Raw genomic sequence first — 26,876 nt, forward strand, 5'->3', positions numbered from 1 at the left:
GTGAAAATAAAGTTCTGTCTGACTGATCATATGAATAAATCTCTGAATCATCAAAATTAAGATACTTTAGGAATATCTATAACCTGGCTACTTATCCTTGAAATACGATAACTATGGCTGGTAGTTAAATAAATATATCTAGCAGTAAAAAGTTTGGAATGCAAAAATAATTTGAAAATGTCTTTTATGAAGTATGGTAATCTATTAATATCTGTATTGATGTATGAATTTGAATTATTTGTATGCACATATAATTTGGATATACAAAAGTTTACTTTTTAATCAAATAAAAAAAGGTAAAAGGTTTTGTTACCTCTTCAAAAATCAATCTGTCAGATTTTTGTTGTACTTACTTTTGCTTTGAGAAAGTTACAGAAGTAAGTAGTTGTATTGATATACCAGGTAAGCTCTGCATTCAATTAGAGTCAGGACTGAGGAGCAAAGATATACATTATTCTGAATGTGCAAAATATGAGCTCCACTAAAGCACAATTTAACTTGATTGATACTTGAGTTTTAAAGCAAATAAGAACTAATTTTTGCCTGTGGCAAAAAATCTTTGAAGTTTCATGCTTGTGATGAAGCTGGATTAGTTAAGTGGTAGAATTCTGGCTTGGTGTGACCCTGTTGTGCTTGGCAGGTTGTGATAAATGGGAGAATCTTTCTTAACCTTGTGGCCAAAACATTCCAACATCTCATGTAGAAAAAAAGGATGTGGATGACTTTTCAAGTTAAGTGTGAGAAGAAGGAGACTCTCTTTTCTCTTTTAAGGGATGAGCATGAGTGCATACTGTGTTTATTTTCTGAAGTACTCAGATACGCTTGAGAACACCATGGAAAAAACTAATGCATATGAGTGGCCAGGTACTTTATCATTGTTACACATTCAGTGGTCTAGCTGTCAGAAACACGTCCTTCAATATTAAACTGTATTGAACGTTTTCATGTTCATAATCCTAGTTGTTCTCACACTTTCTAACTGCAATAGTTTTCTTTAAGTAATGCTAATTATTTGCATAAAATAGTCCAAAACAAAGTGGAAGGATTCCCGATTCAAAATGATCGCCTTTTCATTAAAGAATCTACAGTAGGATTGAAAATATGAACAAAATAGAACAAATTTGAGAAAGAACATAAAATAATTGCTGTTGGAAAATTTGTTTGATCATCAGAGCACTTTTGAAAGATAAATACTTTCAACATGAAAATATATCTGTCCAGAGTGCTAAACCTGGACATATTAGTGTAAAACAACAAACCAGTCAAATTTCCAAATCTAAAAAACGAGAGCAAGAGAAATAATTACATATGAGCGGAAACATTATCTATCAAAGCATCTCGTGGTTCTTTCTGTGGTATTTTAAGTGCTATATTACCTCAGATGTAGTCCCTATTGACTAATAATGAAAAATGTACCATTAGTTGATGGTCTGAGATTTACATATATATTTCATACTGTAAATACAGATATTAGTGCAGGTGTCAAAGAGCTATCCCACAGGTAAAAGGAAAAGGCACTAATATTTCAATATTGTTTCTTAATTGTGACTTTGTTTCTATATTGCTTTAATGTACATGCACATAAAAAGTAAATAATAAAATAAGTACATAATCTACCATATTTTGGGGTGTTTTATGTCTGCAAGAGTTGGTTGTGTATCCCACCATGAATAAGTAAGATGAACAACAATATATTATATTTATATTTATATTTTTGATATGAATGTAAATTGTAAATGGTGTAAATGTTCCCAGAGCATGAGATTGATGCCTATTGACTGAATGAGTTACAAGTCAAATTACAAAATAAAAATATATTATATCATAGCTGTGTAACATACATACCTTATAGCATATAGTATCTACAACATGTAGTAGGCTTATGTATGCATTTAGATTTGATCTCCTATGTATTTACTGGAGAGTACTTTTTAACCTGCATTCCAGTGTGTCCTCGGGCACTGTCGTTAATGTGAAAATTATTTAGACCTGTATGATTAATTAAGCACTCTCAATAAATATTTTTTTCAAAAATAATTTCTTTCCCAGCATCTGTTGTATGACAGTACAAATGCACACTGTTAGTCCTTGCACTGGATCCATTTCTTTTGTGAGGTTTTATTTGTTAAAATTCAGTTTGACTAATAATGAATGTAGTTTTTGTAAGTAAGGATATGTATATGACTTAAGAAAGTAGTTATCTTATTTAACTAGCAGTTTATTCAGCAGCGGATTTTTAATGTATTTAACGTAAGTAGTTTGTTGAAATTTTCAGTTATCTGACATAGTTTATTAATGTGACAACAGCTGTTAGAAATTATTGCTATAATACTAAACAAATTAGTGTCACCAGTGAGCAAGAACTGAAATATATCAAACTGAAGAAAAGGGACAGCTGTATATTGCTTTTGCACTGTCAATTTACTTGGTAATTTTCAAGGTGGAATATAATGCCTGAATATTCATTACTTTCTCCCACCATGTCCAGATTTCCCCTTCCATTGATTTTTAATATAGCATTTGTTTAAAATGTGAGTGTTTTTTTTACTGGAATGTTTTTGTTGTGTTGTCCATAAATGTAAATATTGTACAACATCCTGAGTGTTGCAGTGTAGGCGTGAAAAAGTAAAATTATTTGTTGGTATTTTAAATCCCCAAAATCGCACTACGGCTATGTTATATTTCAGACAGCAAGCATGAAAAAGACAGGAAATTCCAAGGTTACAGCTTTTAAAACAAAGTTATCTCCTCCACATTGCCTATTATCAGTGGTGCTGAGTGCCCACAATTCCCATTAAGTGGTGTCTGAAAATTAAGTCTAGGCCAATAGTGTATACAGTAGTGGACCCTAACGGGCTAATACCTCCAATCCTCCAGCAGGTGCAGGGAACTGTCCTGTTGTTCTACTTTGTCCTCATTCAAATCCGTCCTTCAGATTCACTTTTGCCAGGATGCCTACAGAACTCTGCCAGCTGATGATGGGTAGGCAGGTGGTGAGCCAAACCGTGTCCATATTACATGGTCATGTTACTGTTACCTCAACCCCATTCTCTCCAGCCTGTTTGTTTTGTCCACCTGTTGCACCTTGGCATTAACCAAGGCCCTGGTCCTGCAAAGACTCAGAGAGAGAGAGAGAAAGTAATTGCAGTTGTTAAAGAAATACAAAAGCCAGATGACTTCATAAGTGTATGTTGAGCAAGATTTAATAACTTTAACTGTAATAACTGTACATGCTTACCTTTGCACACTGTGAGTTTTACCATTGAGGACAATGGGACTACATACAGTGCATATGGTTATGCAAGTTCACAGATTTTTGCTGGATTGTGTCCCAAGATTGAATGTTCTCTGGAGTAGGGACAGTCTTTTTACTTTGTGTATGTACTGCACCTAACACAATGTGGCCCCAATCATGCGCTACTATAATTCTACAGCTACCCTTACTATTACTAAGTTGGACAGCTGAGTGTATCCATGAACTAGCCAACCAAAATTTGAATGGGATGGGAAAACTTCCTGCCCAGGCAATTAATAAGGCTAGAGGAGTAAATAATCAAAGGGCTCAGAGTCACCAGGGGACTTAAATTGCTTGAATCCCAGATTTACTTGCTAGTGTGATCCACAACCCTCCCTCTCCTGGCCCCCCCCCCCCCCCCAGCTGCTTCCTAACCCTGTAGGTGTCTAAACTCACTAGGTGCCTAAGTTTCTGCCTTTCGGCATGTGTACTGCTGTCTCAGACAGGTGTCTGGACACCTATCTCAAGCCTAAGCCTCAGTGCAATCCTCAAATGAGGGGAAGATAGGTGAGACAACACCTATCTTGCGTTAGGGGCCTGATCTGTTAGTTGCGCTCAGAGCACGCCTACTCCACACAAAATGGCCAGAGAGGAGTGGGAGGCGGGGGAGGAGGGTGAGTTTCCAAAGCACTTGGCTAAAGGTTATAAGGAGTTATGAGTGTGCCATTTTTGCTTAAGCCACCACACTCCAGGACGTGGACTCCTGGCTGTGGATCAGAAACAGCAATAAGAACCTCCCACTAGCCCGGACTTAGTGCTTAACATTGTGAGAGGGATGGGGCTTAGGGAACACCATTCTAATCTGCGTCTCTCATTGGCTAATTTAGGTAGCTTCCTGCCTCAAATGCTGGCTTTTGTGGAACCCATTCTCAGGGGCCTGTCTCTTCCCATTCAGTGTATAGGAAGTCTAGGTACCTAAACCAAGATTTGCAGATTCAAGTGATTTTCAAGGCACCTACAAGTTAAATGTTGCGGATCTGGACCTGGGGCTTTGCTGTGCTTCATTTGGAGGCGGGAAGAATCGGTTGTGTTATGTCTGTTCCAGAGTGTAGAAGGGGATTCTCAGGAGGCTTAGTAATCAAGGCTCTTCAATTCAAAGTCTGAATTAAGTAGGCAAAAATTGGCTGTTTTCAGTGACAGGGAGGATTCAGCATGGTCTTAATTTTATCCGAGCCATGTGCATGTGTCGTTCTTGGGAGATCTCACAGATGGTTCAATACCAAATGAACATAGTATACTTTATGGTACCATAATGCATGAATTTAACAAAATACACAGACATATACTAAAGTATACCCTTGAAAGCAAAAGTAGGAATCTGAAGCACTTTGCATTAGCATTGCTGTGGAAACATTAACTTTTGAACTTCTGTTTGCTTAAATTTTCTACTTGAAAGTTTCATTATTATTTTTTCTTTGCATTGAATTGCCTTGGTTTGTTCTGAAAGAAAGGAAGAAAGTAAAGGAGACGAGAAATGAAAAAGAACCTGGAGGGTCCAGTGGTGGTCCCTGGGTTTCTTATGTAGCATTGAAGGATTTACTCTGTCAGTATCTTCTTATTAAATTGTTAATTGCAGCAAAGAGATGCCTTAACTCGTTATTACGTCTTTGGATTACCACCTCTCATGGTCTCCTGGTTATGTCTAGTTTGCTAGCCCTGTCATCTTTCTATGGAGCTAGAGTGGGATCTGTGAGAGAATGGGACTATGGGATTGTTTCCCTGGATCCTGAGAGTATTTATTCAATACCTGGAGAAAGGTTAGATGATTGGAAAAATCTTTGCTATCAATCCTAGAAAGAGATTCGGGAGCTACTGAGGTGTAAAACAGCATATGCACAAAATTAATGCGTCAAGGATGTGCCCACGTGCATTAGCTGTTTCTCAGCAGACCCTAGACTCCTATCAAAGTCCAGAGAAAGACATGAGCAGCTCCCTGACTTCTCTTTGCTTAAATTTTCAACTTTGTTTTCAATGAAAAGAAGAAAGAAAACTTTCATGCTGAAAGTGGAAACGGTGTTATAATGCTCTGGTGCTCGCATCTCCTACCCCCACCCTTTCCTACCCTCCAACCCCACCCTCAGACACAAATATCATGTTCCAACAACCTGATCTGCAGTGTTCTTGTTCCTTGTATCCGTATGGCCTCTGATGTCTTCATAACTTTTGAAGTGCTTCAGGTGAGATTTCATATGTAATAGTTGATTTCCGAAATCCTCTTTCATACTCGTATTTGAAGTCAATGAGGCATTATTTCACCCCAAAGTTTGACCAGATTCTTCAGCGTTTGGTTTATTCAAAATGGGATTTATTTAATTTTTAATTACAAGAATTAACAATTATCAACTTTTATTCGCCGAAACAATATTTTCTTCCATAAGAAAATGGGATGGACTGTATATGGTAGGTGTGCAGCAGGAAAACAGTTAATTTATTAGCTCAGCTGAATTAATTAATTAGCAGGAGAGATTCATATAACCTACAGTATTACATAATATTTCCTTTAGGTTCAGGCTTCTCTGACTTTTCAGCATAACTAATTTCCTTTTCCTTTGTAGTCATTTTGGTTGCTCGCACCAAATATAAATTCTATGGCTAGTCCCCAAATTCATTTTTTGGTCATCAATTCTGCCAGTATTTTGCAGTATAAAGTTGCATAATCATCTACATTGGAATCTGGCCTTGTAATTATAAGTTGATTGAATCAGTGACTGACATATTTATGACAGTGGATGAATTGATGTAATTATTTTAATAATTGATAAATATCTCTTCACAGAATACTTCATATCAGCTCTCAAAGTTAATCTCATTTAGAGCAAATCTACACTGGAGCTTCCATTTTGTTAAAGAATAAAACACTTACTTTTTAAGAATTGATGAGATATGATAAAGCTAATTTTAGGGCCCAATTCAATAAATCAAAGTATGTCCAGTCTCTGCATTCTGGAAAATTGTGGAAAAATCAATTTTCTGCTTCTTCCGCGATCTTGAGCACAACAGTATCATCAAGATTTTTTTTTTAAACTGAATTGGGCTCTTGGTCATTGCCTTTTCAAAAGTAAATATGTCTGGTAATTCTGTTCTTTACTATAGTTTCAACCAATTTGCCTGGCACTGGAGTTAGGCTTACTGGCCTGTAATTGCAAGGATCACCTCTGAGACTTTTAAAAAAATCAGCATTACATTAGTTGTCCTCCAGTCATCTGATATAGAGGGTGATTTTAGCGATAGGTCACATACCATAGTTAGTAGTTCTGCAATTTCATATTTGAGTTCCTTCAGAACTCTTGGGTGAATACCATCTGGTCCTGGTGACTTATTACTGTTTAATTTATCAATTTGTTCCAAAACCTCCTCTATTGATGCCTCAATTTGGGACAGTTCCTCAAATTTGTCACCTAAAAAGAATGGCTCAAGTGTGGGACTCTCCCTCACATCCTCTGCAGTGAAAACAAATGCAAAGATTGGTGCAAATAATTAATTTAGCTTCTCTGCAAAGCCTTGTCTTCTTTATTTAGCCCCTGGATCATCCAGTGGCCCCATTGATTGATTGGCTTCTGCTGTACTTGAATTTTTTTGTTGTTAGTCTTTGTGTCTTTTGCTAGTTACTCTTCAAATTCGTTTTTGGCCTGTCTAATTATACTTTTACCCTTGGCTTGCCAGAGTTTATGCACCTTTCTATTTTCCTCAGTAGGATTTGACTTCTACTTTTTAAAGGGTGCCCTTATGCCTATTTTACTCTATTTAGCCATATGGCATATTGGAGCTCTTACTGTTTTTAGTTTTTCTTTGCTTTTGTTTTGTTTAATTTGGCAAATACATCTAGTTTGAACCTCTCTTTTGCTGTTTTTTTAAGTTTCCATGCAGCTTGCAGGCTTTTTACTCTTGTGACTGTTCCTTTTAATGTGCATTTAACTACCTTCCTTATTTTTTTGTAGTTCCCCTTTTTTAAAATTAAATGCTACTGTTCTTCTTCGAATGCTTGCTCATGTCGGTTCCATTCTAGGTGTGTGTGTGCCCACATGCACAGTTTTTGGAGACTTTTGCCTTAGCGGTATCCGTAGGGCTGGCTATGATGCCCCCTTGAGTGCTGCACTCGTGTTGGTATATCAGGCACCACTGGTAGTATACCCTCCCAATTCCTTCTTGCTGCCTGTGGTGGTTGGTCGGAGCGTCTCTTTCCCTTGCTTCACAAATGGTCAGCGGTTTTCTCCTTCTTCTGAACCTTGGTTCCAGCTGTAAATAGTTTTGTTTGTAGTAGATTAGTTAGTAAGTAGCTATTAAGTACTCTAGTTAGTTAGTTTATTTAGGGTTCCATCTGGGACTTTCCCCAGGTGGGGCATGCCCCGGTCTCTGGGTTTAAAGCCCTGCTCTGACTGCAACAGGCCTAAGCCTGTTAGTGACCCGCATGGTAGCTGTTTGAAGTGCCGGGGGAAATCCCACATTAAAGAGAAGTGTCGCATTTGTAAGAACTTTCATCCCAGGACATTCGCTTGAGGGCCCTCCTCATGGAGGCTGGAACTGGCCCGGCCAGATGCAATGCCCAGCACTTCGGCCTCGGTGCACAGTGCTCCCCCAACACCAGGCTTGTCCCGGCACTGGTCCCCTTCGCCGGTACCTAAAAAGAAGTCTTAGAAGAGGGACCCAGCACAGAGCAAGCCGAATCAAGGGGCATTGAGAACAGGCCCCTCTTGGGCTGCCCGCCCATGCCAGAGCCACAAGGAGGCTCACCCCCGGGGAGCTCTACCCCACTAAGGGATCCGCCACTGACTCTGGGGAGTGGTAGGGGACCCAGGCTGACAGCGCAGTCAACACCCTCTCAGTTTCCGGCACCCAGAGAGCAATGGACTCTCTTGCCACAGCCGACACCGCATGTGGTGATGGACCTGGCTAAGGCTTCCTACGAGGGCAAGCCAGATGTCAAGGCCTCCCATAAGGCGAGTGAGTGCCACTGGTCTCCGGAGCCAAGGCAGAGCCCCTAAGTCGCTGTGCCCTTGGTCTCCACGTCAGCCCAGGTCACCAGTTCACTGCTACAGGTCGCTGGCACCATGTTCTTGGTCTCCGCCCTCTCGCCGGGCCTCACCTAGAGTGAGACAGTGGTCATCTTACAGCTGGCAATGGTCATCTTCGCACCGACGGTCACCGTTATCGAGACCTTGGGGACACTCCTCAATTTGGCACCGTTCCCCCTTCTCCTGGCACCGGTCAGATCACTCCTGGCACCGGTCACCCGCAGTGACAGTTAGCTGCCAGACCCAGGCCTCAAAAGCCCTGCCCTGGTCACCCAAAGATGAGGACTTCTCCAGCACTGAGAGGGAGTTCAGCCCCTCGCCGAGACAGCACCGCCACGACTGGGCTCCGGAGGGTGCCACCACCATGGCAATACTGACCTGGCAGCAGGGCCAGCGGCCAGCACAATGCCCTTGTTGGAATGCCTGGAGCATATCCGTTATGCCGGTCTCACCAGTCCTCAGACACTGCACCAGACAAGCCCCAGTCGGCACCGGCAGCAGCAGGCTTGGTGCAGGATGTGCCGGTGGGCACTGTGGGGCAGGAATAAGTGTCTACCCCAAGTGCCCTCCCCCTGGTGGAGATGCATATGCCTCAGTCTTCAAGGAAGCCATTCCATCCATCCCCACCCCCAAGGTCTTGGCACTCTTTGCAGGGACCTGCAAGGAGAAGGGACACTGGGTTTAGTTGCATGAGCAACCTGGCCTGATGAAACACCAAGGGGGCCAGAAGCACTCATTTTGAGGGTGCAGTCGAGAGCGACGCACCAGTCACCTTCCTGGATCTACCCCATCTTTTCCTCACCCATCTCCGTCTTTACCATTCGACCTGGTCAAGAGTCACCTCTGACCACTGGGTGCTTGAAATTGTGTCATCGGTCTACACCCTCCAGTTTTTGGACACCACTCCCTCCCATCCCCCCTCTTCCCTCTCCCTCTTCAGGGACCCTTCTCACTAGCAACTCCTTGTTCAGGAGGTAAACAACCTCCTACAACTGGGGGCTGTAGAGGAGGTCCCTCAGGAAATGAGGGGGAAAGTTTTCTACTCCTGCTATTTCCTGATTCCAAAGGCAAAAAGGGGTCTATGTTCCATTCTGGACCTGTGTCAACTGAACAAGTACCTCAAAAAGTTGAAGTTTTGCATGGTATCCCTGGCCTCCATCATTCCCTCCCTGGATTTGGGAGACTGGAATACTGCTCTTGACTTGAAAGGTGCTTATTTCCATATCTCTATCTTCCAAGGACACATACGGTTCCTCCGCTTTATGGTGGGCCAGCACCATTTCCCATTCACAGCACTTCTCTTTGGCTTCTCCTCAGCCTGTGGGTCTTTACAAAATGCACAGCCTCAGTAGCCACTTACCTGAGACATTGGGGGAGGGGGTCCAAGTCTATCCTTATCTCGATGATTGGCTCATCAAGGGCAGATCGCAGGATCACGTGCAGAGCAGCCTCGATCTGATGTGGTCCACAAGCCGTGACCTGGGCCTCTTAGTGAACGAGCAGAAGTCAACCCTCTTACCAGTGCAACGGATAGAGTTTATCGGGGCAGTTCTCAGTTCCACACAGGCCAAGGCATTCCTTCCAGATTTCCATTTCTGAGCCATGTTAGATGTAATCTCATGTGTGAAGGGTCACCCGCTCACCACTGCCTGCATTTGTCTAAGGCTGCTAGGCCACATAGCTGCTTGTATTTATGTGGTCCATCATGCCCGGCTACACCTGTAGCTGCTGCAGGCGTGGTTGGTGTCGGTCTGCATCCCCAACAGGCACAACCTGGACTTGGTAATCAAGGTGCCAGACCCACATCCTGGTGTCACTGGCATGGTGTCTGGACCCTACATTGCTGGTGCAGGGAGTCCCCTTCGCAGCCCCATCCCCATCGCTGACTTTGGTGTCCAAACCCTCAGACCTAGGCTGGGAAGCCCACCTGGGCGAGCTCAGTACACAGGGCCACTGGTTGGGAATTGACCGCTCCCTCCACATAAATGTCAGGGAGCTCAGGGTGGTCCACCTGGCCTGCCAGGCTTTTTCGCCCCAGTTGCAAGGCAAAGTTATTTAAGTCCTGAAAGAAAACACCACCGTGATGTTTTATATCAACAAACAGTGCAAAGCCAGGTCATCAGCCTTTTGCCAGGAAGCTCTCAGTCTATGGGACTTCTGCGTGCAGCATGCCATTCATCTCCGTGGCACAGTACCATCCCGGAACCAGGAACATACTTGCAGATCACCTCAGCAGACCCTTCTCATCTCACCATGAGTGGTCTCCCCACTCAATGTGGTCAACAAGGTCCCCCAAAGGTGGGGGTTTCCCCAGGTGGGCTTGTTTGCAACTTGCCAGAACAGGAACTGCCACCAGTCCTGCTCATTTTGGGGGTTTACAGGGGCTCCCTGTTGGACGCCTTTCTGCTTCCTTGGTAGGGGGCTCTGGTGTACACTTTCCTGCCAGTGCCATTTCTTCTCAGAGCTCTCATGAAGATCAGGCAAGACAAGGTCATGGTCATCCTGATAGCCCCAGCGTGGCTGCACCAACACTGGTTCAGCACGCTCATGGATCTGTCAGTGGCAACCCCGATGCCACTGCCCTCTGGCCAGATCTCCTATTGCAGAACCATGGCCGGTTGCTGCACCTGAATCTGGTGGCGCTGCACCTCACAGCTTGCTTGCTCCATGGTTAACTGCTGAGGAATGGGAATGTTTGGCCCAAGTTCAACAGGTCCTACTCCACAAGAGCAACCGATGTGGCCAAATGAAAACGTTTTATGTGCTGGGCCTCAGCCCACGAGGTTAGGCCTGAGCAGGCCTTACTGCTGCTGATCCTGGACTACATTATGCATCTCAAGCTCCAAGGTTTGTCCCTTTCCTCAATTAAGGTCAACCGGGTTGCTATATCAGTCTTTCACCCTCTGTTCCAGGGCAGGTCGGTCTTCGCAAATAGCATGACGGTCCAATTCTTGAAAGGCCTCAAGTATGGGATCCTGTCCCCTGGTGGGACCTAAATCTGGTGCTTGTGCAACTCATGAGGGCCCCATTCAAGCCCTTGGAATCCTGTTCCCTTCTTCTGCTCTCCTGGAAGGTGGTGATCCTGGTAGCAATAACTTCTGCCTGAAGGCTCTCCAAGATTAGGGTGCTTACATCGGAGCTGCCCTATATGGTGTTCTTCAAGGACAAGGTCCAATTGCGACTGCATCCAGCTTTCCTGCCCAACGTGGTTTTGCAGTTTCACATGAGCCAAAACATATTTCTGCCAGTCTTCTGCCCAAAGCCTCATAAGTCAGAGGAGGAACATAAATAAGCTGCACTCTCTGGATGTCAGGAGGGCGCTAGCCTTCTATATCGAGAGGACCAAACTGTTTTGCAAGAACATAAGAGCAGCCATACTGGGTCAGACCAAAGGTCCATGTAGCCCAGTATTCTGTCTTCTGACAGTGGCCAATGCCAGGTGCCACAGAGGGAATGAACAGAACAGGCAATCATCAAGTGATCCATCCCCTTCGCCCATTCCCAGCTTCTGGCAAACTGAGGCTAGGGACACAATCCCTGCCCATCCTGACTACTGGCCATTCATGGACCTATCCTCCATGAACTTATCTAGTTCTTTTTTGAACCCTGTTATAGTTTTGGCCTTCACAACATCCTCTGGAATTGGCAAAGTGTTACACAGATTGAGGGTGCATTGTGTGACAAAATGGTTCCTTTTGTTTGTTTTGAACCTGCTGTCTATTCATTTCATTTGGTGACCACTAATTCTTGTGTTCTGTGAAGGGGTAAATAACAGTTCCTTATTTACTTTCTCCATATCAGTCATGATTTTATAGACCTTTATCATATCCTCCCTTAGTTGTCTCTTTTCCAAGCTGAAATGTCCCAGTCCTATTAATCTCTCCTCATATGGAAGCCATTCCATAGTCGACTCAGTTGTTCGTCACGGTGGCAGATAGGATGAAAGGTCGTCCAGTGTCCGCCCAGAGAATTTCTTCCTGGATCACAGCCTGCATCTGTTTCTGCTATGATCAGGCAAAGGTGCCTTCCCTGGCAGTTGTAACCGCCCACAACTAGAACTCAAGCCTCGGTGGTGGCCTTCCTGGCCCGTGTGCCAATTTTTGACATCTGCAGGGCCACCACATGATTGTCCATGCATACATTTACATCTCACTGTGCGCTTACCCAGCGAGCCCGAGATGACGCTGGCTTCCGTAAAGCAGTGTTGGAAGCCACACATCTGTGAACTGTGAGCCCACCTACAGGGATTCTGCTTGTGAGTCATGTAGAATGGAATCGACATGAGCAAGCACTCAAAGAAACAAAAACAATTACCTATCTTTTGTAACTGTTCTTCGAGATGTGTTGCTCATGACCATTTCATTACCCGCCCTCCTGCCCCACTTTCGGAGTTGCCACAAGAAGGAACTGAGAGGGCATAGGGCCGGCAGTGTCTGATATACTGACGCACGAGCACGACAATCAAGGGGGCACCGCAGCTGACCCTACAGTTACCGCTAAGGCAAAAGTCTCCAACAACTGTGTACGTGGGCATGCGCACACCTAGAATGGAATGGCCATGAGCAACATATCTCAAAAAACAACAGTTACAAAAGGTAGTTAACCATTTTTGTGGGTTTCTTTGGTATTCTCCCTTCCCTTCCCCCAAGGAGGATAAATTTAATTTTATTGGTTTCAGAGGAACAGCCGTGTTAGTCTGTATTCGCAAAAAGAAAAGGAGTACTTGTGGCACCTTAGAGACAAACCAATTTATTTGAGCATGAGCTTTCGTGAGCTACAGCTCACTTCATCAGATGTATACCATGGAAACTGCAGCAGACTTTATATACACACAGAGAATATGAAACAATACCTCCTCCCACCCCACTGTCCTGCTGGTAATAGCTTATCTAAAGTGATCAACAGGTGGGCCATTTCCAGCACAAATCCAGGTTTTCTCACCCTCCACCCCCACACACAAATTCACTCTCCTGCTGGTGATAGCCCATCCAAAGTGACAACTCTTTACATAATCAAGTCGGGCTATTTCCTGCATAGATCCAGGTTTTCTCACATCCCCCCCACCCCCATACACACACAAACTCACTCTCCTGCTGGTAATAGCTCATCTAAACTGACCACTCTGCAAGTTTAAATCCAAGTTAAACCAGAACATCTGGGGGGGGGGTAGGAAAAAACAAGAGGAAACAGGCTACCTTGCATAATGACTTAGCCACTCCCAGTCTCTATTTAAGCCTAAATTAATAGTATCCAATTTGCAAATGAATTCCAATTCAGCAGTTTCTCGCTGGAGTCTGGATTTGAAGTTTTTTTGTTTTAAGATAGCGACCTTCATGTCTGTGATTGCGTGACCAGAGAGATTGAAGTGTTCTCCGACTGGTTTATGAATGTTATAATTCTTGACATCTGATTTGTGTCCATTTATTCTTTTACGCAGAGACTGTCCAGTTTGACCAATGTACATGGCAGAGGGGCATTGCTGGCACATGATGGCATATATCACATTGGTGGATGTGCAGGTGAACGAGCCTCTGATAGTGTGGCTGATGTTATTAGGCCCTGTGATGGTGTCCCCTGAATAGATATGTGGGCACAATTGGCAACGGGCTTTGTTGCAAGGATAAGTTCCTGGGTTAGTGGTTCTGTTGTGTGGTATGTGGTTGTTGGTGAGTATTTGCTTCAGGTTGCGGGGCTGTCTGTAGGCAAGGACTGGCCTGTCTCCCAAGACTTGTGAGAGTGTTGGGTCATCCTTTAGGATAGGTTGTAGATCCTTAATAATGCGTTGGAGGGGTTTTAGTTGGGGGCTGAAGGTGACCGCTAGTGGCATTCTGTTATTTTCTTTGTTAGGCCTGTCCTGTAGTAGGTAACTTCTGGGAACTCTTCTGGCTCTATCAATCTGTTTCTTTACTTCTGCAGGTGGGTATTGTAGTTGTAAGAAAGCTTGACAGAGATCTTGTAGGTGTTTGTCTCTGTCTGAGGGGTTGGAGCAAATGCGGTTGTATCGCAGAGCTTGGCTGTAGACGATGGATCGTGTGGTGTGGTCAGGGTGAAAGCTGGAGGCATGCAGGTAGGAATAGCGGTCAGTAGGTTTCCGGTATAGGGTGGTGTTTATGTGGCCATTGTTTATTAGCACTGTAGTGTCCAGGAAGTGGATCTCTTGTGTGGACTGGACCAGGCAGAGGTTGGTGGTGGGATGGAAATTGTTGAAATCATGGTGGAATTCCTCAAGGGCTTCTTTTCCATGGGTCCAGATGATGAAGATGTCATCAATATAGCGCAAGTAGAGTAGGGGCTTTAGGGGACGAGAGCTGAGGAAGCGTTGTTCTAAATCAGCCATAAAAATGTTGGCATACTGTGGGGCCATGCGGGTACCCATAGCAGTGCCGCTGATCTGAAGGTATACATTGTCCCCAAATGTGAAATAGTTATGGGTAAGGACAAAGTCACAAAGTTCAGCCACCAGGTTAGCCGTGACATTATCAGGGATAGTGTTCTTGACTGCTTGTAGTCCATCTTTGTGTGGAATGTTGGTGTAGAGGGCTTCTACATCCATAGTAGCCAGGATGGTGTTATCAGGAAGATCACCGATGGATTGAAGTTTCCTCAGGAAGTCAGTGGTGTCTCGAAGGTAGCTGGGAGTGCTGGTAGCGTAGGGCCTGAGGAGGGAGTCTACATAGCCAGACAATCCTGCTGTCAGGGTGCCAATGCCTGAGATGATGGGGCGCCCAGGATTTCCAGGTTTATGGATCTTGGGTAGTAGATAGAATATCCCAGGTCGGGGTTCCAGGGGTGTGTCTATGCGGATTTGATCTTGTGCTTTTTCAGGAAGTTTCTTGAGCAAATCCTGTAGTTGCTTTTGGTAACTCTCAGTGGGATCATAGGGTAATGGCTTGTAGAAACTCGTGTTGGAGAGCTGCCGAGCAGCCTCTTGTTCATATTCCGCCCTATTCATGATGACAACAGCACCTCCTGTTATTACTATTGCTGCTATTACCAGCAGGAGAGTGAGTTTGTGTGTGTATGGGGGTGGGGGGGATGTGAGAAAACCTGGATCTATGCAGGAAATAGCCCGACTTGATTATGTAAAGAGTTGTCACTTTGGATGGGCTATCACCATCAGGAGAGTGAATTTGTGTGGGGGGGTGGAGGGTGAGAAAACCTGGATTTATGCTGGAAATGGCCCACCTGTTGATCACTTTAGATAAGCTATTACCAGCAGGACAGTGGGGTGGGAGGAGGTATTGTTTCATATTCTCTGTGTGTATATAAAGTCTGCTGCAGTTTCCACGGTATACATCTGATGAAGTGAGCTGTAGCTCACGAAAGCTCATGCTCAAATAAATTGGTTAGTCTCTAAGGTGCCACAAGTACTCCTTTTCTTTTTAATTTTATTGTGGTCACAATTACCAAGCAGATCTATTGTGTTCACCTCTTGGGCCAGATCCTGTGCTCTACATAGGACTAAATCAAGAATCTCCTCTCCCCTTGTGGGCTCTACAGGACTAGCTGCTCCATGAAGCATTAATGGTGACTAGAAGTTTTATCTCTGCATCCCATCCTGAGGTGACAATATGGGGATAGTTGAAATCCCCCATTATTATTGGATTTTCTGTTTTTGTAGCTTCTCTAATCTCCCTGAGCATTTCACAATCACTGTCACCATTCTGGTCAGATGGTTGGTAGTATATTCCTATTGTTATACTTATATTATTCTAGCATGGACTTTCTATCCATAGAGATTTTATGGTAGAGATTCATTTCAGATTTCCACTATATTTGACTCTCTGCTTTCCTTCATATATAGTACCACTCCCCCACCAGTGCAACCTACTTTGTTATTCCTATATTTTTTGTACCCCAGTATTGCCGTGTCCTATTGAGTGCTATCATTCACCCAAGTTAATTATAGCAATATTCTCATTTAATACCAAGCACTCAAGTTCACCCATCTGAGTATTTATACTTCTAGCATTTTTATATAATTATAAAATTTGTCAATATTTAATTATCTGCAGAAGAGGACTCTTTTTTTTTTTTTTATTTTCTGTTCAGTTCCTACCTGTACTTTATCAACTTCTGTCCTCTCTTCTGTACTAGAATCTAGAGTATCCCCTTTAATAAATCCTCCCTTAGCTCTTGTGTGTGTTTTGTAGGCCAAGAAGTTATTAATATTTTGATTAATTGATTTATATTACGGTAGTGCATAGAGGCCCCTACCAAAATTAAGGCCCCATTTTGGGTATCTGACTTGAAACACCTACGCCTTCATTTTCCAGAGTACTTAGCATTTTTATACCACTTCATATGTTTGAAATACAGCCCCCATTGACTTTCAGTTGCGGCTGTGAGCACTCTGCACTTCTGCAAATCTAGCTCCAGAGGCCTCACTTCGAGCATCCAGAAAATGAGGTACAAAACAATTAGTGGCCAACCGTTAACATTTTGCTTTAAGTGAGTTGCTCAGTATCCCATAGAAACTCTGTGACAGAGACAAGAATAAAATGAAATTATCCTTGGCAGCTTTCATCTGCAAAGGCCATTCTTTTTCTTCCTGCAGTCCCCTGCCCCATTCATTACATACCTTCCTAGTTCTGCAAGAAATGAGCTTACCGGTAATTCATTATATGACCTTTATTCTTTCCCACAATTTGGTTCATCTTGTGCCCTGAATGAGGCAGCACTTGCCTAGAAAAAATGGGATGTGGTCATATAATTAAAGACTGTATGATACAGGCAATCTTGATTCTGGTATTTCCTACATTTCCTTATGTTTGACTTTGCAATCTTAAATGTTGTTTTAAGATAGTTTTTTTTTTAATGTAGTTTCCTAATTAAAACGAAAAACAGACAAAAAACAAAAACCTTGAGAAAACAGATATTCTGTCATGTATTGACCCCCAACTTGGGGCATCATCAGGGTTTGTGCGTTTAGATCTACAGCAAACACCACTCCCAGTTGATGTAACAAATAACTGATAGCAATAGTAGCCCATGACCAGCCACTTGTGGGAACCAGCCACTGGGGGGAACACGAGACACATACTTTGCCAGTCTCAAATACTTGCAGGCAGCGGAGAAGTATAGAGACTCAAGACTCCTGGGTTCAGTTCCAGGTTTTGGAGAAGAGTGCTCGCTAGTGGCTGTGTCCCAGCCTACTCCCATCCTCCTCTCCTCCTATATAGTCCCTATTGAGTAAATTGACAACCTATGTTAGGGTCTACATTTATAATCTATTAAAAATATTTAAATTAAATGCAGAAAAAATTGAGCTTTATATATTTGCTGCCAAGTTTTAAAGAAAGTCAAACCACTGACCTGGTGGAAGTCACTGGCTAATAATCTGAAACCAGAATTTATTACAGTGCTAAACCCGTTGTTCTGGGCAGTAGCCTGTTCTCTACGTACAGAGAGAATATTTTCTTTTTAGTTTGTTCAGTTAACTCAGTTCAATGACTAGTTCATTCAAAGTTAAGAAGCCAATTGGGAATCAAAAAAGCAGGAAAGCTTGTTTTCTTTTTCCAGTCTATGAATAAAAATTAGGTGTGAGAGGATGAGCTCTATTGGATCTAAAACCTTCAAGAACATGGTGACTAGAAACAATCACTTAAGATCACTAATTACAAATAATATTTGTTTTGTTTAACTTTAATAAATCAGTTAGTTTTGATAAACTTTTTTCCTTATGCATCCAGGACATTTAAGTAGTTGGTTTTATTAAAAAATAATTGAATGCTGTTTTGTGCATTTTTATTAAATTTCCATCCAAATAGAGCTTGATATAAATCACAAATTAATTAATTGCCATCTAGTAAATAAATGCATCAGTCACCATTTTTTGCCGTAATAAAAATGTAAAAATTAAGAATCTAAATAAATGTAAGTTAAGCTATACAGTTGATCAAATCAATATGTATAGGTAGAGTGTATCCTTGGGTTAGCAAAAAGAAGCACCAAATTTAGTGTAAATACTATATTTAGTTGTAAGTCAACATGTTTTAATGGTTACTAGCCACTGAGAATCATCCTTTTATATGAAAATAACTAAGAAGTACAAATGCAAAACAAGATTAAAATTGATTATTTAAATCAAGGTTTCCTGCTTGATGTTTTAAATGATGATGAAAATACTGGAATTTAAGTCAATCCATCCTGCCCCCCATTTCCTGCCACCACCACCCTTCTGCTCCTTCCACTCACCAAGCTCCTGTCCCCTCCTGCTCTGCTCCTATCCAAACCCACACCCCATCTTCCCAGCTCCTGTCTCCCTCCCCCTTCCCCTATCCATTTGCCAGCCCCCTGACTACTGCTCCTTCCCCTTCTGCTCCTATCTTCCCCCATTCCCCCAGCTACTGGCTCCCTCTCTGTGTGCACCTGTAAACAGCTTTTTATCCTTCCCTCTAGTGTCTGTAACCCTCTCTTCCTCTCTGTTTCTATTCTCCCTCTGTTTCCGCTTCCCCCCAGTTCCTCAGCTCCTTCATCTGAGTCAAGCTGATTTCTCCTCTTCTTCCATGCCTCCTGAATTCCTATAAGGGGGGGGGGGGGAGAGAGAGAGAGAGTGAGAGTGTGTGTGTGTGTCCCTGTCCCTGTTTTCAGTCCCTGTGCTTGGCATCACCAGCAGGAGGAATTATAGGAAAAGTTCTGCTCAGCCCCTGCAACTTTGGGGTGGAACATGATCAGTGCAGGTAGAATCGTCAGAGAATTTAGCTGCCAGACTCTAACAAGTCTCTACTGACCCGTCTGCAAAGTGAATTTTTTAGAGGCTTATAACTTGAGCAAATTTGGACAGATTTTCACAGGAATGGCAAAAGGCCCAGCCCATCGCTGACACCAGAGCAAGCCCCCTGCCAAATTTCATGTACCTGCTCCAATGCACGGAGACTCTAGATCAGTGGTGGGCAACCTGCAGCCCGCGGGCCGCACGCGGCCCATCAGGGTAATCTGCTGGCAGGCCGTGAGACAGTTTGTTTATGTTGACCATCCACAGGCACGGCCGCCCGCAGCTCCCAGTGGCCACGGTTCACTTCTCAAGAAAACAATTGTAAGACTTTTTTTTTTATTGTGAGCAACGATATTTTCCCAAATCTCATGTTTAAAACTGGTTGGACCATTTTAGTTCAGATTTTCTAAAAAGTCAGCCTGAAGCAGACACACAGCATGGAAATGTTTATCCCAAATAGTTAAAGTCTGGCAAAGTTATAACAGCTGAAAACAGGGTCTTATCATTCCAAATATTGACTTTATCGTTGTATTTGACTCAGATAGTGAGAACTGCACATGTATTTTTTATTTTAATAGAAAAAACAGTAACAAAACAAAAGTCATCTTCTTAATGCATATAAATACTCATGTGTGCTAATAGATATTGGGTATTATGAAAACAACAGAAAAACAAATTAACAAACAAAAACCAGAAAGAACAAAGGCAAGGATATTTGTAGTCTTTGATAATCAGTTTTCACAATAAACCCTCTATTCACCTCAAAATGTAAAATATTTGTTATGGTCAGCAAAGTGTATTTTACTGTACTGTTGGGATAGTTGTAGAGAAGAAATTGTGTTTGTTTCTTGTAACCACTTGAAAGAGCATCCCTTACATACACCTCTCTTAAGAAGTAATTTTTCTATTTATTAATTTTTTTCTCAGGAGGAGAGTCCTTAGTTAGTTGCATTTCCCTCACACATCAGTCATAGACAAATAGCACCATCTATACCAGATACTTAAACTTCATTTAAAATTTCTGTCACTCCTCATTTTGCTTTTGTTGAGCGCCTGTCCATCTCACAAGGCACACATAATTCAAGATTGTTTTTTTTTATACACCAGTGTTCTCTGTTTTTCTGTCACTTTCTTTTTATGGTAAACTAGTGTTTTATATTTATTAACGTACACTGCAAAGGAATATCACAATATTTTAATGCTTTGAGTTATTCTATAATATGTGTTTATTGTCTATGGCCACAGAACTGAAGTCAGATATCTTAGAGCATAAGTTATTTATCCTTTAGCTCCTGTGCAAGTAGTAGTTCTGCCCACCAAAGGACATGATATTGCTTTTACTTGTTCTATTGATCCATTGACGATAACCATTTAAAGACTTAGGAATGGGAAAATATTGTATAAGTGATAGTTAATACAAATGATAGGGAGATACCAGCGGATGGCTTGCAACTGAGTACAAGTTTAAGAATGGCAGTGTGAGTAGTTTAATTGGGAATTTTTTACCAATAAGTTACTAAACTATGTAAATTAATATTTTGAAATATGCATTCACTTTATATGCAAAGTGGAGGGATCCTTTTCCTACCAAGTTAATTTTATACCTGTTTAGTGAGATACTGTGTTTATGAAAGAACAGTCTTCCTATCAAGAGAAAAGATTAGTGACATTTCAGTTTCTTTTAACTATTTTGAATTTGTCTTCTGAAAAAATCTCCTGTACTTTGGATATTTCATGTACTGTATTTGTACATGTACATCGTGGACTTCTGCTGCTATCTAGGATAGCTAGGCGTCCAGTTTTCAACCAGAATGCCTGGTTAAAAAGGGACTCTGGTGGCTCCGGTCCGGTTAGCGGCGCAGCGGGGCTAAGAGTCCGGTTAGCGGCGCAGCGGGGCTAAGGCAGGCTTCCTGCCTGACCTTGCTCCATGTGGCTCCCAGAAGCAGCCAGCATTTCTCTCCAGCTCCTAAGCGCAGGGGCGCCATGGGGGATCTGCACACTGCCCTGCCCCTGAGCACCGGCTCCGCAGCTCCCATTGGCCAGGAACCACAGCCAGTGGGAGCTGTGGGGGTGGCGCCTGTGGGCAAAGGCAGCGTGCAGAGCCCCGTGGCCACCCCTGCACCTAGGAGCCGGAGCGGGAACATGCTGGCCACTTCCGGGAGCCACCTGAGGTAAGTGCCACCCAGAGCCCACATCCCTCACCCCCTCCCACACTCCAAACCCCTCATTTCTGGCCCCACCCTGGAGCCCGCACTCCTAGTCGGAACCCTCTCCCAACCCCAACCCCCTGCCCCAGCCCGGAGCCCCCTCCCACACTCCAAGCCCCTCATCCCCAGCCCCACCCCAGAGCCTGCACCGCCAGATGGAGCCTTCACCCCTTCCCGCATCCCAACCCCTTGCCCCAGCCCAGTCAAAATGAGCAAGTGAGTGAGGGTAGGGGAGAGTGAGCGATGGAGGGAGGGGGTAAAGTGAGCAGGGGTAGGGTCTCAGAGAAGGGGCAGGGTAGGGGTGGGGCCTCGGGGAAGGGGTGGGCAAGGGTGTTCGGTTTTCTGCAATCAGTTGGCAATCCTACTGCTATTATCTTAATGCCAGTTTTGTGTATTATATACGGTATTTGTTACTTGGCTGTGCACTTGTGTTCCAAACTTACCTTGCTCACATTCCTTATCTAGTATCAGAGGGGTAGCCATGTTAGTCTGGATCTGTAAAAGCGGCAAAGAGTCCTGTGGCACCTTATAGACTAACAGACACATTGGAGCATAAACTTTTGTGGGTGAATACCCACTTCGTCAGATGCATGTAGTGGAAATTTCCAGAGGCAGGTATAAATACGCAAGCAAGAATCAGGCTAGGGACTACTTAGGAACTGTCCAGTTTGGCTGATGTGCCAGCAATGCCCCTCTGCTATGTACATGATGGTGTATATTACATTGGTGGACATGCAGGTGAATGAACCGGTGATGGTGTGGCTGATCTGGTTAGGTCCTGTGATGGTGTCGCTGGTGTAGATATGTGGGCAGACTTGGCTTCGAGGTTTGTTGCGTGGATGGTTCCTGAATTAGAGTTACTATGGTGCGGTGTGTCATTGCTGGTGAGAATATGCTTCAGGTTGGCGGGTTGTCTGTGTACATTGGCCAAACTGGACAGTCCCTGCGTAAAAAGATAAATGGACACAAATCTGATATTAGGAATGGCAATATACAAAAACTTATAGGAGAACACTTCAATCTCCCTGGACACACAATAGCAGATTTAAAGGTAGCCATCCTGCAGCAAAAAAACCTCAGGACCAGACTTCAAAGAGAAACTGCTGAGCTTCAGTTCATTTGCAAATTTGACACCATCAGGTCAGGATTAAACAAAGACTGTGGATGGCTAGCGAACTACAAAAGCAGTTTCTCCTCCCTTGGTGTTCACACCTCAACTGCTAGAAGAGGGCCTCGTCCTCCCTGATTGAACTAACTTCATTATCCCTAGCCTGATTCTTGCCTGCATATCTATACCTGCCTCTGGAAATTTCCATTACATGCATCTGACGAAGTGGGTATTCACCCACAAAAGCTTATGCTCCAATACATCTGTTAGTCTATAAGGTGCCACAGGACTCTTTGCTGCTTATTCCTTATCTAATGTTTCTTTAATAAACAGCAAAGTATTGTGGACAGCAGGCCTTTGCAGTGGTATCTTTATCTGAATGTTTCCAAAGCCCTGACCATCTCATTTTGCTATGCAAGAACTTTCTTCACTTTTTAAGCTGCACCACTACTCTTATTCCAGATTTTCACTGCATTACCTAATTATAAAACCTGTTGTTCCTTTTGCAGTTTGAAAAAAATCACACATTGAGAATTAAGCAAGATGACTAAGCAGATATTCGTGTTTGCTGGAGTGAGAATTATGGCAAAAATAAAACAAAACAGATATTGAATCAGATGGGTTATTTTTAATTTGGTTTTATTTTGTTTTTATGATTATTTGTAGCTGGCATCTGTTACGGTAAATGTGCTGTTAAAATTAGCACCAAAAGAAAATTTCCATTATTGCTACTGACTAGTACTCTATACAATTTACATTGTATGATTATTCTTTAAGATCCAGAAATCAAATGAGTAAAAATGGCTTTCTAGAATCATTCTTGTATTTGCACATCTCAGAGTAGTGTTGCATGGTATCCATTCGAAGTCTTGAAAGGTGGCATTTTTAAAAGTGCTCAATTTTGGCCTAACTCTATTCCCATTGAATTCTGTAAGAGTTTTGCCGTTGACTTTGATGGGAAAAGTTCAGCAGTGTTGTGTATTTTTGAAAATCCCACCCTAACTGTCTGTCAGTCATTCTTTTTAAGACAGTATAACAAAAGGAGGATTTGACAATAGAAGTACCTTTTGATCAAGGTACTGTAATTGTAAATGATCAGAATTTGAATATTTATTGGTAACAGGGGGAGTGTGCAGTAAGTATAAGTGATACTAAGTAAGCCTGAGTGTCAATGAGTTTAGCTGGTCTTAATAGGAGGAATTTTGATATCTCAACCAAGTCATTAGATTGTACATTCAACAAAATGTTTGTCTCACTGAAAGTGCCTGAAATTTAAATTACCAAAAGGTACAAATTGCACTACTCCAGAAGCCCCCAACACCATAGAGGGCCTGGACAAGAGTAGTTTATATTTTTAGTTGGAGGGGTTTTTTTCTCCTTTCGTTGGCTTACAGCAGTATATCACAAAGATGAATCTGAAGGTTGAACTAGAGTATATATAATTGTATATTGTGGATATATGTGAAAAAAATGTGTACATGATATGTAAACTTCATTGACACATTATGAAAATACATTAAACATATAGTTACCGGATTCAGAAAATGAAAATTAATGTCTGAATTATTTAGCTAACACTGCACTTTGCCCCAGAATCTGGTGTTTATTATTGTGAGCTTTAGCAGGAAACAGAAGCAGTATCAATTGGGAAAACATTTCTTTACTGAACTGAGAACAGTATGGCTTTCTAGTTTCTAAGTGGGGAACCTGGTTCTTTGGTTTCTTTGTTCCTAGTTAGACTACTCCCAAGCTATTTTAGTTGAAAATTTTACATACTAATGGAGTCTAGGGAAGTGCAGTTGGCAGCTGTTCATGGGATAATAATGAAACACACTGTTTAGTACTGCATACTGCTGCTGTAAAATGCGGGAAGTATTTTATAGATATCATGGTGAGCAGAGCTGTATCCACTTTAAGCGATGTAAGTGCGTGAACTGTGAGTGAGGAAGTTGTGTTTTCATATGAGAGTAACTGGCAATCATTTTGCTTTTTCAGGTAAAGAAAACGTGCACAGAATCAGATGTTTCAGAGGCTCAGAATTCCAGGTACAGTAACTAAAGTAAATACTTAATGAGAAGAACATGGTGATATGAAGCAATATGGAAGCTATATGGCAAAAGGCATGAGAGATTAGTATTGCAAAGAGTTAATGAGTCTGGCTAGATTACTTTTAAATGCATTTCATCCCAGAGGTGGTATTGATTTTTGCAGTTACTGATAAGCATAGAGATTGGGGATGGATGGGGGGTGGAGAGAGTTTTGATAGTGTATTAATAGGGATTGGTCACCTTCAGTTTAGAAGAGAATCCCATTTAAAACAATAAATATTGTAGTAAAGTCTCTAGATCAATTTTTTTTCTCGTCCCTTTCTGCACCTGTGATTGTTGCCATTCATTTAGTATTGCTATTTACTTTCAGTGCCAGCAGATCAGTTTTTATTTGGGTAAAGGATCCTTTTACCATTATTTTTTTTTAAAATGTTTACTTGTGCAAAATGTGCTAATGTTCATATGTTGGGAAAATTGCGTACACTTCTCAAAAAGTATGTATTAAAATGAATTTTTTCCTAATGTTATATGTAAGTAGAAAAGGAAATTAATTTAACTTAAATGGGGTCACTATCCCTGTCTATATTTTGGACAAGTGATGCAATAATTACTGCAAATGAGCTATCCAGCATGTACATTATTGGTGGTTATTAAATTCTTAAGACACAGGGCATTGTTTTGTCTAAGATTTGTGGAGTGAAACATTTTGTAGGCTGTCATTATGTCTTATTTCTGTTTACAAGAGCTATATTTCAATTTCACAGGGAAAAAAAGTTTAATCACGAAAAGAAAAACACAGAATAAACCTAAAGTAACATTAACAGTCTGATTGAAACACAAAAAAGCTAAGAAATTAAAAATTACTGAAACTTTACTATGCTTATGTATGCAAGACCTCTGACTGGTTGGGACACAATAATACCTATGGACAATAGAATAGTTGTGAGTAGTGCTGTACAGTATGTCAGAATTTCTTTGATTTGCTTTTTACATTCTTCAGTTGCACATGCACAGCTACCATTGGGTTCAGTAGGAGTTGTGCTCATAACTGAGCACAGACTATGAGGCCTGATCTTGCTTCCATTGAAGTCCATGGGAATTTGAACCTTTGATCTTCTTTTAATAATAATCTAATATAAATTTTGTCCTCCCCTTCCCCTCCTCCCCTCTCTTCCCCCCCCCCCCCCCCCGGCCTGGTATTTTTGATTGAAAATTAAGTTTCAGTTTTAATAACCTCACAGCTCTATACAAGTACTTGTAATGCTGTATTTATAGCTAGAAGCAAGTTTTTATGCCAGAGTTTGATATACGATGCAACTGTTGTCTTAGAATGGAATCACTGACAGACCTTTGACAAGAGTGGCGCTAGAGGGCACTGCTATAGCCCACAAAGTTTTAAAGCCTAGAGCAAGGTAATTCTTCTCAAATAAGTCTTAAGTGAAAACACTGCACATAAAATGAAACATCAGCATAAAAATGAATGCTGGAGACACATTGCCTTACCGAACGGCTGCTGGCTTGGGACTTAAGGCCAATATCATTCATTTATTTAGCTAGCTTTATAGTGTGTTGGTTTTGGATTTGAAACTATTACAATAAATGCAGATGGAAAGTGTTTTTACAGTAGGGAAGTAATTAAATTGGGTGTGGGAACTTTGTCAGGAGAATTCTTGGAGTGACATGTGTGTATCAGCAAATTCTTTGTCTTGCTTGGCGTTGGTTCCTCTTTTAGTAAGAAACTTTCAAGATACAGATGTGACTGGTAAATTTGGGCAGAGGGAATCTACTAGCTTATGCAATGTATCAGGGCAAAGAATGCCTTACAGAAGTATCCTGCCATATGTGTGATAAAGCTCAATCATCAACAGCAGTCATTTCTCATTTATACAAAATGGTTGTCAAGCTGACGGATGTTTAACAACAAACATGCGCAGGAAACTACAGTTAGAAGATTTGCAAGCATGATAGATGGATTGATTTTCTCTGAACACACAAATCTGCAAGAAAATGTGCATTAATCTTTAATATCTCAATCACACACAAATTTTGACCCATATATTTTCAAGCAGGACATGAGAATTTAGACATGTACATTTTGTGAGAGTTTCCTGGGAGTGATTGGCTAAATCTCCTACGTCCTGTTTTGAAAGTGCTTTCCTTTTCTCTCTCTCTAGATATTTATGTTTCATCCATTGCTGTGGTATCTGGGGATATCCGTATTATTAAATTCTTTCCTTTTGTTTAAAAATTAAATGATCTGTTAGAAGGTTTAATAGCTTCCCAACATAATGAATTCCTATCATTTAATTTTGGATCCACTGTTGTTAAATTGAGAGAGAGGTTATGACTTGACAAGAGTCATACTGCCAATCAGTGGCAGAGTCAGAAATAGCACAGAGTAGCACTGACTCTCAGGCCACTGTTCTAAACGCCAGATAACATGAACACATAATCAGATTCATCCATCAGTAACTCTGGAGATGTAGTTC

General features: G+C 42.1%; 1 protein-coding gene across 8 annotated transcripts in view; it reads left to right on the plus strand.

Moving 5' to 3' along the window:
• Positions 1-26,876, plus strand: part of EYA4 (EYA transcriptional coactivator and phosphatase 4) — a 228,012-nt gene that overhangs the window by 98,096 nt on the left and 103,040 nt on the right. For all 8 annotated transcript variants that reach the window (XM_048844512.2, XM_048844511.2, XM_048844513.2 and 5 more), the window contains one exon: positions 24,335-24,384. In XM_048844512.2, the coding sequence (XP_048700469.1) occupies positions 24,335-24,384 (50 nt within the window). The remainder of the gene's footprint in view (positions 1-24,334; positions 24,385-26,876) is intronic.

Source organism: Caretta caretta, chromosome 3 (genome assembly GCF_965140235.1).
Source record: "Caretta caretta isolate rCarCar2 chromosome 3, rCarCar1.hap1, whole genome shotgun sequence".
NCBI classification, from domain to species: Eukaryota; Metazoa; Chordata; order Testudines; family Cheloniidae; genus Caretta; species Caretta caretta.